Below are 13,663 nucleotides of genomic sequence, written 5' to 3' on the forward strand. Positions count from 1 at the left end.
ACGGGGGTGGAAGGGGGGGCGCTCTCTCTATTCTGCCTCTATACGCGGATATAACTGAGGGCACGGGTGCTGAGGATAGTGTCGGGAACGACGCTCTCTCTATTCTGCCGCCCTAGACGCGGATATAACTGAGGGCGCGGGTGCTGATGGTAGTGTCAGGAACGCCGCTCTCTCTATTCTGCCGCACTACACGTGGATATAACTTAGGGCGCTGGTGGTGAGGGTAGTGTCGCGGACGCCGCTCTCTCTATTCTGCCGCCCTAGACGCGGATATAACTGAGGGCGCAGGTGGTGAGGGTAGTTTCGGGGATGCCGCCCTCTCTATTTTGTCGCCCTAGGCGGCTGCCTAGGTCGCCTCTATGGACGCGCCGGCCCTGGGTGTCACTGACGCACACCTCTCAAAAAATACGTAGCGAAAACTCTGTGATTGGTCAGCTTGGTACAGCTGATGAGTGTGGGCGGGACCAAGAGCCATGCGAGTCCGTTGGAGCAAGTGTTTACAAGTGTCGAGTCCCGTGAAGAATCTCCGGATGGAAAGTTTTGTTTTGTGTTTACCTCATGATTAAAGTTGTTGTAAGTCTGCCGGTTCCTGCCTTAAAATGAGCGAGTTTGAACCACTTGTACATTAAGGAAGCGTTCAGAAAAAAAAACAAAACACCACAAAGGAAACTCGACACAGAGGAACATTAACACCTCACTGCCAACTAGCACTTTGGACGTTTTATTGTAGAGCAACAGAAACAGCGCGCAGAAGTATTAATGCGCGTTGCATGCGCCGTGGGTCACGCCGATCACTTGATGCAGAAGTACACTTACTCTTCTAAACCTCACTCCCATCTCGGACATACACCCACGTTTAACCTACCAGCCCTACTTTACCCATCTTGTTTTGAGCAGGGATTGAACTGGCGATACTTTGTATGGGAGTCGGTTGCTCTAACAAGCAGGCTAACAACCATGGCCTCTAGCGTCTGTTGTTAGAGAACCTTTAGAGATCTGAGGAATGAGGTTTACCTTTAAAGCACTTCGCTAGCTTGGCCTCCGCTACACTTACCCCCCTAAACCTGACTCCCATCCCGGACGAGCCCCCACAAGTACCTAAAACAAATGAACCGAAGCCTAATTTACCTATAAAAAATTAAGTTAAAGCAACACAACATTTGTTGTCGTGACATTACTGACAGTGTGTGCATGCCAATGTGAACGTCTGAGGAGATTTAGAAAATGTCATTTCAGAAAAGCTAGGATAAGGATTACATTGAACAGACACACAAACAATCATTAAAAATACTTCCTTTTGAATTTACTTTATTTTTTTAGGGGTTTTTCACCTTTATTTTGATAGGACAGTAGAGAATTCAGACAGGAAAGCACTGGGAGCAGAGAGAGAGAAAGGATCGGCAAAGGACCTCGAGACGGGAATTGAACCCGGGTCGCCATGAGCACACTGGTGCCATATGTCAGCGCGCAGTACCACTAGGCTACTGGCGTCGACCCTTTTGAATTTACAGTGATAACAAGAGCTGTAAAAGCTAAGAAATGTTCGTGATGCTAAAATTATCATGTAATTATCAGACATTTGACAATTGTTGTTGTTAATTATATAAAGTATATAAGCCTGCCATCCATACACTGAAAGAAAATCAATTTATTGATGTCAAATTTGGGCAATTGTGTCGAAAATCAATGTAGCTGTGGTTCTAAACAAACTACTTTTCCCAGGTTACACAGTAAATTAAATAAAGAGTTGGCAAAAGCACTTACAAGGATCCATTCAGAATGATAAAATGACAAAATACTAATAAAAAATAATAAAATATGTGCTGATAAATAGCTTGGGCTGCTCTAAAAACAATCACAGAATACATACAAGAAAGATCGTGCTTTGTTCGCTCCAGCCAGACCCGCAGATGGGATGAATGGATTCAAAAATGGTAAAAACCAACCGCTTAGCTGTAGGGGTGTCATAAAAATTGCCAATTTTTATTATTTGAATTTATTGTTCCTGCTTGTGTTTTCTGTACTTGTTTAATAAGCGAAACCACATGACAAATAATAGAAATAAATTGATTTGGCGATTCAAATAAGAACGAAACCCTAAAAATGCGAATTAAAGATTGTGTAGCTGGCAGCAGGTATAAACAAACCGCCCCCAACACACTCACCTTCTTTATATTCCGGGTCGATCTTTTTTTTGATCTCCCCCTTCCACCTGGTAAGTTTGGTGGACGTGATGAAAAAGGTGAGCAAAACTGCAAAAAAGCTCATGTTGGCCATAGTAAGAACAAAGCCAACCAGCATCGCTGCAAGAAAAGACGGAGATTAGCTGATTTGCATTTGTTAACAATCATCTACTGTGCATTATTACAGTACGTAATGTTCAATCTCACGCAATGGCAATATGTTTCTGTCCTGAATTGTTAACCTTCACTGCTGATTTGTAGTTTTCAGAACTTAAAATTAATTTCAAGCACTTTAAAATCACGTATGTATTAGTGTGTTACCTATATATAGCAAGCCTGTACGAATAAATTTGAATATATAGTGTTTCAAATAGAACTGCACAATATATCGTTTCAGCAATGTGTGCTTTCGCAATAGTCACATCGCAGATTCTGCAATGTGGAGTTGGGATTATTTTTGTTGATCAGCTATGAAGGATGTGCAGTGTTTACATTTTCAATGTCGCAGTTCTAAGAAATATATGTGCTGTTAATAAAAGAAATACAACTTTTTCATGCATTTTCTTCTCTGTATTTACAAATATCGTGATATATTGTGAATGGTTTTCTTGTGATATATCGCTGATATCGTGATCTATCATTATCGAGGACAAAATATCATGATAGTATCGTATCGCATTACCGTACCTGAATGTCTGACAACTAATTTCACTTTTATTTTTGCGCTATCTTATTTATTTATTCTTGCAATTTCTTTGATTCACTCCTCTATACAAGATTATCACAATCAAAGTGAATGATTTAATTCCATATAAAGCTATTCAAGTCGTCGGCCGAAATTAAATTCATATCACAATATAAATCGGAGCAAAATAATCGCAAAATAAAATAATAAAATAAAATAAATGATCGCAACGTCAGATTTTTCCAATATTGTGCAGCCCTAGTTTCAAATATTTAAAGACTATTATATATTTTAAAAATATATAGTTTATTATTAGCGCTGTCAAAAGATTAATCGCGATTAACTGCATCCAAAATAAAAGCTTGTATTTAAATAATATAATATAAATATATATACACACACACACACACAAAATATATATGTATATATTTGAGAAAATATTGTATTTATATTTATTTTATAATATTATAATTATTCATAATAATTAAATAATGATTATTAAATTACAAATTTTATTATAATAGATTTATTTATATTTATTAATCCAATATAAATTAGATATGCATAAATATGTGAATATTTTGGTTTTCAATTTTTTTGTATGTTATATGACATTTATATACAGCGAGTGCACATAAATATTGTAAATACAAACGTTTATTTTGGATGCGATTAATGGTGATTCTGCAAAAAATTCAAACAAATTTTTAAACTTAAAACTGCGTAAAAGCTTGCTGGATAAGTTGGCGGTTCATTCCGCTGTGGCGACCCCGGATTAATAAAGGGACTAAGCCAACAAGAAAATGAATGAATATATATTAATATATATATATATATATATATATATATATATATATATATATATATATATATATATACATATATATATATATATATATATATATATATATATACACACACACATAAATAAATATATCTGTTAAACATAATTTGGGAAATAATTAAAAAAGAAAACAAAATATTTGTATATATTTGACCACACAATAACAGTTTCCCGCCAGAAAGTTCTGTGAGAAAATATCAAAAGTATAATAGGTCTTTGCATGTATATATGTATATATATATATATATATATATATATATATATATATATATATATATATATATATATATATATATATATATATATATTTACATACATACACACACATATATATATATATATATATATATATATATATATATATATATATATATATATATATATATATATATATAATTTGTCTTATTTCGGCAAGAATAAAAGCAGATTTAAGTTTTTTTTAAACACCATTTTAGGGTCAATATTACTAAAAACAATTAAAAAAAAAATAAATAAAATCAAATAAGTATAGATGTGTCCACTGGTGTTTGCTATGACAGGTTAATTCATATTTTTCCAAGTAGTTGTTTTAACACACCAACAGAGTATAAAACCTGCAGATAATCCCTTTAAAAGAGTCAGCTGAAAACATGTTCTCTCCTAGATCTGATAAATGAAACTAAATCTGCTCTGCTTTTATTGAGACTCGATGAAACGCTTGATCTGAAGGTGTTAGAAGAAATGTTCAGAGAGAGCATCAAGCATTTGATTCAAATGACCTCAATGATTCAGAGATTCGACAACAGGCCTGAAAAGTCAGACAAGTCCTCCAGACTCGACTCCAAGAGACCAGTTATCTTAAACCGAATCTGAAAAATCAGCATTTAAAGTCACAGGAGCTCAAACAGAACAGAAATCTCAAGGAACGTTCGGATGTTTTTAAAGTAAATACACAAAGCACCTTCCCTGTTCATAACCCAACATGTTATTAGCCATGTTTACATCAAAGATGCGAATTAAAGTCAAGCTTTGAACAGGAAAACTATACAAACTATTTTATTTTTGAGCGAGATGCTAATGGTCTAATCCGAGTCAATGATTTATGCTAAGCTATGCTAAAAAGTGCTCCTGCCAGAACTGGAGATCAGATAAACGAATTAAGAAATGGTTAAACTCAACTGTTAAACAGTAGGGGAGCTGTAAAATTGTATTTTCAAATAAAAAGCAGAAGAAATTAAGGCTTTAAAGGTTGAATCTTACACAAAGCCGACAGCAAAACTGCTATTAATTACATAAAATTCCCCAAAATGTGTGTTTGTATGAACAAACCTGTGGTTGTTGGTGGACTGGCTCTTTACTACCTAGCCAATGAGTGGCTAAAATAAAATGACACCTAAAGGACTGAATGAATTAAAACAACCCCATAGGGCCATTGGAACTCATATGTTGAAAACCTATTCCTCACCTCCTATGGCACCGCCATGATCAAGACTTTTGCGTTTAAATGCTCGAAACGTGATGAAGAGTGGGATCAGCACTGAGAACAGCCACCGCCATGGGGAAACTGGCTGCAGAGTGCCTGCAAAACAACATATTACTCTTAGCGAATTACTTTGAATGGAGCATTTTTAGCTTAGCTTAGCATAAATCATTGAATCAGATTAGACCATTAGCATCAGCTTTTTTGAAAATGTTTGATTGAGATGCTAATGGTCTAATCCGAATCAATGATTTATGCTAAGCTAAATGTGCTCACACCAGACCCTGAATAGATTCATAAATGGTAAAACTCAAGTAAAACCTCAGGTAAAAATCTCTAGGTGACCTTAAACGGCATATTTTGAAACTTTGTTAAATATTTTACCAGAAACATGTGGTTCCTGTAGTTTACTCGACAGTTTTAGCTTAGCTTAGCATAAATCATTGAATCGGATTAGACCGTTAGCATCAGCTTTTTTGAAAATGTTAGATTGAGATGCTAATGGTCTAATCTGATTCAATGATTTATGCTAAGCTAAGCTAAATGTGCTCACACTGGACCCTGAATGGATTCCTAAATGGTAAAACTCTAGTAAAACCTCTGGTAAAAATCTCTAGGTGACCTTAAACAGCCTTATTTTGAAACTTTGTTAAATATTTTACCAGAAACATGTGGTTCCTGTAGTTTAAGTGACAGACTTGACAGTTTTAGCTTAGCTTAGCATAAATCATTGAATCGGATTAGACCGCTAGCATCAGCTTTTTGAAAAAGTTTGATTGAGATGCTAATGGTCTAATCCGATTCAATGATTTATGCTAAGCTAAATGTGCTCACACCGGACCATGAATGGATTCCTAAATGGTAAAACTCTAGTAAAACCTCTGGTGAAAATCTCTAGGTGACCTTAAACGGCATATTTTGAAACTTTGTTAAATATTTTACCAGAAACATGTGGTTCCTGTAGTTTAAGCGACAGTTTTAGCTTAGCTTAGCATAAATCATTGAATCGGATTACAGCGTTGTCATCAGCTATTTCGAAAATGTTTGATTGAGATGCTAATGGTCTAATCCGATTCAATGATTTATGCTAAGCTAAGCTAAATGTGCTCACATCAGATCCTAAATGGATTCATAAATAGTAAAACTCAAGTAAAACCTCTGGTAAAAATCTCTAGGTGACCTTAAACGGCATAGTTTGAAATTTTGTTAAATATTTTTACCAGAAACGTGGTTCCTGTAGTTTAAGCGACAGTTTTAGCTTAGCTTAGCATAAATCAATGAATCAGATTAGACCATTAGCATCAGCTTTTTTAATAATGTTTGATTGAGATGCTAATGGTCTAATACGAATCAATGATTTATGCTAAGCTAAATGTGCTCACACCAGACCCTGAATGGATTCCTAAATGGTAAAACTCTAGTAAAACCTCGGGTAAAAATCTCTAGGTGGCTTTAAACGGCCTATTTTGAAACTTTGTTAAATATTTTACCAGAAACATGTGGTTCCTGTAGTTTACTCGACAGACTCAACAGTTTTAGCTTAGCTTAGCATAAATCATTGAATCGGATTAGACCGTTAGCATCAGCTTTTTTAAAAAAGTTTGATTGAGATGCTAATGGTCTAATCCGATTCAATGATTTATGCTAAGCTAAGCTAAATGTGCTCACATCAGACCCTAAATGGATTCATAAATGTTAAAACTCTAGTAAAACCTCTGGTAAAAATCTCAAGGTGACCTTAAACTGCCTATTTTGAAACTTTGTTAAATAATTTACCAGAAATATGTGGTTCCTGTAGTTTAAGCGACAGTTTTAGCTTAGCTTAGCATAAATCATTGAATCGGATTAGACCGTTAGCATCAGCTTTTTCGAAAATGTTTGATTGAGATGCTAATGGTCTAATCCGATTCAATGGTTTATGCTAAGCTAAATGTGCTCACACCAGACCCTGAATGGATTCATAAATGGTAAAACTCTAGTAAAACCTCTGGTAAAAATCTCAAGGTGACCTTAAACGGCCTATTTTGAAACTTTGTTAAATATTTTACCAGAAACATGTGGTTCCTGTAGTTTACTCGACAGTTTTAGCTTAGCTTTGCATAAATCATTGAATCGGATTAGACCGTTAGCATCAGCTTTTTCGAAAATGTTTGATTGAGATGCTAATGGTCTAATCCGAATCAATGATTTATGCTAAGCTAAGCTAAATGTGCTCACATCAGACCCTAAATGGATTCCTAAATGGTAAAACTCTAGTAAAACCTCAGGTAAAAATCTCTAGGTGACCTTAAACGGCATATTTTGAAATTTTGTTAAATATTTTTACCAGAAACGTGGTTCCTGTAGTTTAAGCGACAGTTTTAGCTTAGCTTAGCATAAATCAATGAATCAGATAAGACCATTAGCATCAGCTTTTAAAAATGTTTGATTGAGATGCTAATGGTCTAATCCGATTCAATGATTTATGCTAAGCTAAGCTAAATGTGCTCCCGCTGGACCCTGAACGGATACAAAAATGGTAAAACTCATCTGTTTAACTCATGTGACCTGTAAAATAAGCCTTTTCCAGGAAAAAGAAGAGTATTTCTTTGAAAACTCCTCCGTCTTAAACAGCATATTTTGTTAAATATTTGTACTTTTCAAAGGGGAAAATGACATTAAGCTTCCTGATGTTTCCAGAAACATGTGGTTCCTGCAGTTTACTCGACGGACAATCTCGATGTGTTCTCAAATCCAATCATCACAATGACAAAGTGGACACAATTCTCTTTTCCGCTTTATAGATTTAACATGCGCCCATCATTATGTGCAAATAAGATTAATATTAAACAGACAGTTTATTTTTTTGTGTACTGGAACACATTGGCGGATTCTGAAAGGTAAAAATACCGAAAAAACTGTATTTATATTATGATTTTAAAATGATGATAAATATAGACTTTCTATGATTAAGCTTATTTATAATGTTTAGATCCTTAACTTTGACCCTGGAGCACATATCCAGTACATTGTACGTCTATACTTTTGCCAATAGCCAATTTAATTTAACTTAATACCTTCATTTAATCATTAATATTTCATTTAATAGCACTTAAAAACAACCATATGTCCACAGAAAGGCTTTAATTTAATTAATTTAAAATTTATTTACGGTGTGATTTCAACAACTGGACTGTGCTGCTGTCGAAAAACTGCATAGCGCCTGCAAAACAACATATTTAGTCAATTTCCTTTAGAGTAGTGTTTCTCAACTGGTGGGTCGCGACCCAAAAGTGGGTCTCGGGAACATTTTCAGTGGGTCGCAGAGTGTGTGGTAAAAACAACAACAAACGTTTCATTTTTAACTAATTTTGCTTATGTAAGACTTTTATTTTGAAATGCGTGAGCGACAACTGTACCATTCGACATGTGAAATTTCGTTTGATTATAGCAACAAATATGTCGAAGCGCAAGAATATGTAAAGTATGGATTTACCAACACAATCTCATGGCAATTCGTAACTTTTTCATTTAGTGGCTAATTCGTATGAATTCGTACGATCTAATTCGTACAATTTAGTACGATTTGCTTATCCCCCAATGACGGTTGGGGTTAGGGGTGGGGTCAGGTGCCACGCCTCCTTTTTAAAATCGTACCATTTCGTACGACTGAACTCCTACAAATTTGTACGAATTAGCCACTAAACTGGCAAAACGTAAAATACTTACGTTTTCTCGTGAGATCAGGCTGGATTTACATATATTGACGGCAAAAAAGGTTTAAAACCTCAGTGTGTCACATGTAGAGATAATATTGTTTTAGAGATAATATTGTTTTAGAAACCAAACATTTGTCGTTTTTACTTTGTAATATTTCTATAATTTCATATATTTCGTTAAATGACAGCAGTAAAATATTGTTTATTTGTAAGTCCTGGTGATTTTCTTATGATTTATCGGTCACTTCTTGTATATGTTAACAAATAAATACAAATTACATTATAGTTCCTAAAAATTTAGGCCGCGGTGTTGATGACCATGTCAAAATGTGGGTTCCATGGCCAAACCAGTTAAGAACCGCTGCTTTAGAGGAACACTCTTTAAAAAGGCACTTTTAGCTTAGCTTAGCATAAATCATTGAATCAAATTAGACCGTTAGCATCAGCTTTTTTGAAAAAGTTTGATTGAGATGCTAATGGTCTAATCCGATTCAATGATTTATGCTAAGCTAAGCTATATGTGCTCACACCGGACCATGAATGGATTCCTAAATGGTAAAACTCTAGTAAAACCTCTGGTGAAAATCTCTAGGTGACCTTAAACGGCCTATTTTGAAATTTTGTAACATTTTTACCAGAAACATGTGGTTCCTGTAGTTTACTCGACAGTTTTAGCTTAGCTTAGCATAAATCATTGAATCGGATTAGACCGTTAGCATCAGCTTTTTCGAAAATGTTTGATTGAGAGGCTAATGGTCTAATCCGATTCAATGATTTATGCTAAGCTAAGCTAAATGTGCTCACACCAGACCCTGAATGGATTCCTAAATGGTAAAACTCTAGTAAAACCTCTGGTAAAAATCTCTAGGTGACCTTAAACGGCATATTTTGAAACTTTGTTAAATATTTTACCAGAAACATGTGGTTCTTGTAGTTTACTCGACAGACTCGACAGTTTTAGCTTAGCTTAGCATAAATCATTGAATCGGATTAGACCGTTAGCATCAGCTTTTTTGAAAATGTTTGATTGAGATGCTAATGGTCTAATCCGAATCAATGATTTATGCTAAGCTAAATGTGCTCACACCGGACCCTGAATGGATTCCTAAATGGTAACACTCTAGTAAAACCTCTGGTAAAAATCTCTAGGTGACTTTAAGCGGCATATTTTGAAACTTTGTTAAATATTTTACCAGAAACATGTGGTTCCTGTAGTTTACTCGACAGACTCGACAGTTTTAGCTTAGCTTAGCATAAATCATTGAATCGGATTAGACCGTTAGCATCAGCTTATTTGAAAAAGTTTGATTGAGATGCTAATGGTCTAATCCGATTCAATGATTTATGCTAAGCTAAGCTAAATGTGCTCACACCGGACCATGAATGGATTCCTAAATGGTAAAACTCTAGTAAAACCTCTGGTAAAAATCTCTAGGTGACCTTAAACGGCCTATTTTGAAATTTTGTAACATTTTTACCAGAAACATGTGGTTCCTGTAGTTTACTCGACAGTTTTAGCTTAGCTTAGCATAAATCATTGAATCGGATTAGACCGTTAGCATCAGCTTTTTCGAAAATGTTTGATTGAGATGCTAATGGTCTAATCCGATTCAATGATTTATGCTAAGCTAAGCTAAATGTGCTCACATCAGACCCTAAATGGATTCATAAATGGTAAAACTCTAGTAAAACCTCTGGTAAAAATCTCTAGGTGACTTTAAACGGCCTATTTTGAAACTTTGTTAAATATTTTTACCAGAAACGTGGTTCCTGTAGTTTAAGCGACAGTTTTAGCTTAGCATAAATCAATGAATCAGATTAGACCATTAGCATCAGCTTTTTTGAAAATGTTTGATTGAGATGCTAATGGTCTAATCCGAATCAATGATTTATGCTAAGCTAAATGTGCTCACACCAGACCCTGAATGGATTCCTAAATGGTAAAACTCTAGTAAAACCTCTGGTGAAAATCTCTAGGTGACTTTAAACGGCCTATTTTGAAACTTTGTTAAATATTTTACCAGAAACATGTGGTTCCTGTAGTTTACTCGACAGACTGGACAGTTTTAGCTTAGCTTAGCATAAATCATTGAATCGGATTAGACCGTTAGCATCAGCTTTTTTGAAAATGTTTGATTGAGATGCTAATTTTCTAATCCGATTCAATGATTTATGCTAAGCTAAGCTAAATGTGCTCACACCAGACCCTGAATGGATTCAAAAATGGTAAAACTCTAGTAAAACCTCTGGTAAAAATCTCTAGGTGACCTTAAACGGCATATTTTGAAACTTTGTTAAATATTTTACCAGAAACATGTGGTTCTTGTAGTTTACTCGACAGACTCGACAGTTTTAGCTTAGCTTAGCATAAATCATTGAATCGGATTAGACCGTTAGCATCAGCTTTTTTGAAAATGTTTGATTGAGATGCTAATGGTCTAATCCGAATCAATGATTTATGCTAAGCTAAATGTGCTCACACCGGACCCTGAATGGATTCCTAAATGGTAACACTCTAGTAAAACCTCTGGTAAAAATCTCTAGGTGACTTTAAGCGGCATGTTTTGAAACTTTGTTAAATATTTTACCAGAAACATGTGGTTCCTGTAGTTTACTCGACAGACTCGACAGTTTTAGCTTAGCTTAGCATAAATCATTGAATCGGATTAGACCGTTAGCATCAGCTTATTTGAAAAAGTTTGATTGAGATGCTAATGGTCTAATCCGATTCAATGATTTATGCTAAGCTAAGCTAAATGTGCTCACACCGGACCATGAATGGATTCCTAAATGGTAAAACTCTAGTAAAACCTCTGGTAAAAATCTCTAGGTGACCTTAAACGGCCTATTTTGAAATTTTGTAACATTTTTACCAGAAACATGTGGTTCCTGTAGTTTACTCGACAGTTTTAGCTTAGCTTAGCATAAATCATTGAATCGGATTAGACCGTTAGCATCAGCTTTTTCGAAAATGTTTGATTGAGATGCTAATGGTCTAATCCGATTCAATGATTTATGCTAAGCTAAGCTAAATGTGCTCACATCAGACCCTAAATGGATTCATAAATGGTAAAACTCTAGTAAAACCTCTGGTAAAAATCTCTAGGTGACCTTAAACGGCCTATTTTGAAACTTTGTTGAATATTTTACCAGAAACGTGGTTCCTGTAGTTTAAGCGACAGTTTTAGCTTAGCATAAATCAATGAATCAGATTAGATCGTTAGCATCAGCTTTTTTGAAAATGTTTGATTAAGACGCTAAAGGTCTAATCTGATTCAATGATTTATGCTAAGCTAAGCTAAATGTGCTCACATCAGACCATGAATGGATTCATAAATGGTAAAGCTCTAGTAAAACCTCTGGTGAAAATATCTACGTGACCTTAAACGGCATATTTTGAAATTTTTAAAAATATTTTTACCAGAAACGTGTGGTTTCTGTAGTTTACTCGACAGTTTTAGCTTAGCTTAGCATAAATCATTGAATCAGATTAGACCGTTAGCATTAGCTTTTTTCAAAAAGTTTGATTGAGATGCTCATGGTCTAATCCGATTCAATGATTTATGCTAAGCTAAGCTAAATGTGCTCACACCAGACCCTGAATGGATTCAAAAATGGTAAAACTCTAGTAAAACCTCTGGTGAAAATCTCTAGGTGACTTTATTTTGAACCTTTGTTAAATATTTTACCAGAAACATGTGGTTCCTGTAGTTTACTCGACGGTTTTAGCTTAGCTTAGCATAAATCAATTAATCAGATTAGACCATTAGCATCAGTTTTTAAAAATGTTTGATTGAGATGCTAATGGTCTAATTCGATTCAATGATTTATGCTAAGCTAAGCTAAATGTGCTCCCGCTGGACCCTGAATGGATACAAAAATGGTAAAACTCGTCTGTTTAACTCATGTGACCTGTAAAATAAGCCTTTTCCAGGAAAAAGAAGAGTCTTTCTTTGAAAACGCCTCCATCTTAAACAGCATATTTTGTTAAAAATTTGTACTTTTCAAAGGGGAAAATGACATTAAGCTTCCTGATGTTTCCAGAAACATGTGGTTCCTGCAGTTTACTCGACGGACAATCTCGATGTGTTCTCAAATCCAATCATCACAATGACAAAGTGGACACAATTCTCTTTTCCGCTTTATAGATTTAACATGCGCCCATCATTATGTGCAAATAAGATGAATATTAAATAGACAGTTTTTTTTTTGTTTCCTGTAACACATTGGCGGATTCTGAAAGGTAAAAATACCGAAAAAACTGTATTTATATTATGATTTTAAAATGATGATAAATATAGACTTTCTATGATTAAGCTTATTTATAATGTTTAGATCCTTAACTTTGACCCTGGAGCACATATCCAGTACATTGTACGTCTATACTTTTGCCAATAGCCAATTTAATTTAACTTAATACCTTCATTTAATCATTAATATTTCATTTAATAGCACTTAAAAACAACCATATGTCCACAGAAAGGCTTTAATTTAATTAATTTAAAATTTGTGTACAGTGTGATTTCAACAACTGGACTGTGCTGCTGTCGAAAAACTGCATAGCGCCTGCAAAACAACATATTTAGTCAATTTCCTTTAGAGTAGTGTTTCTCAACTGGTGGGTCGCGACCCAAAAGTGGGTCTCGGGAACATTTTCAGTGGGTCGCAGAGTGTGTGGTAAAAACAACAACAAACGTTTCATTTTTAACTAATTTTGCTTATGTAAGACTTTTATTTTGAAATGCGTGAGCGACAACTGTACCATTCGACATGTGAAATTTCGTTTGATTATAG

At 34.9% G+C, this 13,663-nt stretch overlaps 1 protein-coding gene across 4 annotated transcripts in view; it reads right to left on the reverse strand.

Annotated features, from left to right (window-relative positions):
- tmem19 (transmembrane protein 19) overlaps positions 1 to 13,663 on the reverse strand; it is a 29,463-nt gene that overhangs the window by 6,119 nt on the left and 9,681 nt on the right. For all 4 annotated transcript variants that reach the window (XM_088649765.1, XM_087246461.2, XM_087246464.2 and 1 more), the window contains 2 exon segments: positions 5,157 to 5,270; positions 2,166 to 2,303 (listed from right to left, as the gene is read on the reverse strand). In XM_088649765.1, coding sequence (XP_088505891.1) covers positions 2,166 to 2,303; positions 5,157 to 5,270 — 252 coding nt within the window.

Source organism: Danio rerio, chromosome 4 (assembly GCF_052040795.2).
Source record: "Danio rerio strain M-AB ecotype USA chromosome 4, GRCz13ab, whole genome shotgun sequence".
NCBI classification, from domain to species: Eukaryota; Metazoa; Chordata; class Actinopteri; order Cypriniformes; family Danionidae; genus Danio; species Danio rerio.